The sequence below is a fragment of the Galeopterus variegatus genome, unplaced genomic scaffold (genome assembly GCF_000696425.1).
Source record: "Galeopterus variegatus unplaced genomic scaffold, G_variegatus-3.0.2 Scaffold7437, whole genome shotgun sequence".
Classification (NCBI taxonomy): Eukaryota; Metazoa; Chordata; class Mammalia; order Dermoptera; family Cynocephalidae; genus Galeopterus; species Galeopterus variegatus.
Genome location: NW_007733548.1, coordinates 19306 through 20932, shown reverse-complemented (window position 1 = coordinate 20932; position 1627 = coordinate 19306). Strand labels below are relative to the sequence as shown.

Sequence of the window (1627 nt, the reverse complement as noted above, 5' to 3'; positions counted from 1 at the left end):
TTTTAAAAATAGAAAAATAATTGAGAAAAGATAAATATTTGTTTACTGTTAAATGAATCAATAAAAATATTTATAATTGTTTTATCAATTTGTTACTAGTATCGGGACAAACTAAATAATGTCGGAGTTCCTTCTTTATATGCGTATCATTGTTAAATCTTTCTATTAAACAGCTGTTTACTCTTAAGACATTTTTTAACTAAAATGACAATAAGAAACAATTGAACATCAGAAATTATAATTATTTGCCTTTTTCTTTAAAAATTAAGAAATAGCTGTGTCTCTGCTAAATTGGTGTTCACAGATAAAGAAGGGCATAATGACATTGTTTGGCATTGATATCTGCAAATACAATATTGTGTCTCTAACAGTAATTATAACCAGAAAGAAATTGAAAACTTTATTTCAGCTCAAAACTGCTGCACTTGATTGGTCTTTTGGCAAATCTGCTTTCCTGTTTTGTCCAGGAAGTAAAGTGGCTGGTTGATCTAGTTACCCAACTGTTAACCATTCTGCAGAAATTTTCTCATTTATGGCCTTGGTACATGAATACTATACTGCTGAGAATTAAATGATCACAATGTAGTGAAATCTAGCTATAGAGACAAGAGGAACGAGTAAATTTTATTTCTATTTAATATGACTATTTTCCCTAATATTTTACTAAACCAAGTAGATCAAAATCTTTAATTAATCAGATTACAAGATTACACATGACAAAGCTATACTGATTATTATATTTTCTGACTTTCAGTATAAAGAACGTAACTCCAAAAGTAGGAGACCCTGAAACTCGTAAAGCTATTCGCCGTGCCTTTGATGTGTGGCAGAATGTAACTCCTCTGACATTTGAAGAAGTTCCCTACAGTGAATTAGAAAATGGCAAACGCGATGTGGATATAACAATCATTTTTGCATCTGGTTTTCATGGAGACAGTTCTCCCTTTGATGGAGAGGGGGGATTTTTGGCACATGCCTATTTCCCTGGACCAGGAATTGGAGGAGATACACATTTTGACTCAGATGAGCCATGGACACTAGGAAATCCTAATCATGATGGTAAGTGCATGGGGTTTTTTTTGCAGTGTAAATAGCCTTATTTTTATTTGTAGAATGTTTACGTGATCTCCTAATTTACAAACTTAAGATATAAATTCTAAATTTACTTTTAAAATTATAAAGCAATTTGTAAGGTTTTATAACATTTTATGACAAGAATTTGTGTGGGTCATTAGATAATATGGTTATATATGTGTTTTTTTGATAAACGATTAGAACCTTACATCATATGTATAAATATTCTAAAGTGAATTTCATTTTCTATAAAATGTCATTTCTTAAAAGATTGCAGAATCACTATTTAAGTCATGAGATATGCATTAAGAAAATTCTGCTACATCTTTATACCTTAAGCCAGGGTTTTCACTTGGAATTTAACACTGATTAACATTTGTGGTGTGCCTTCTATCATATCTTTTCTGTGTTACTTTCTATTCTATTATCACCTTTCTAGTCTATAAATTTTTGCTCCTTCTCTTTTATCTTTCATTCATTTGCCGGTCTCCCGATGTTATATGATTACATGACATTATCTTTTTATTGTATCTTTATTTTTATCAAAAAAAAA

At 30.2% G+C, this 1627-nt stretch overlaps 1 protein-coding gene across 1 annotated transcript in view; it reads left to right on the top strand.

Moving 5' to 3' along the window:
- LOC103607451 (matrix metalloproteinase-16-like) overlaps positions 1–1059 on the top strand; it is a gene marked incomplete at its 3' end in the record, with an annotated part of 29840 nt that extends 28781 nt beyond the window's left edge. Inside the window, exon 3 of the mRNA XM_008591958.1 lies at positions 755–1059. Coding sequence (XP_008590180.1) covers positions 755–1059 — 305 coding nt within the window. The remainder of the gene's footprint in view (positions 1–754) is intronic.
- Between the last annotated feature and the right edge of the window lie 568 nt (positions 1060–1627).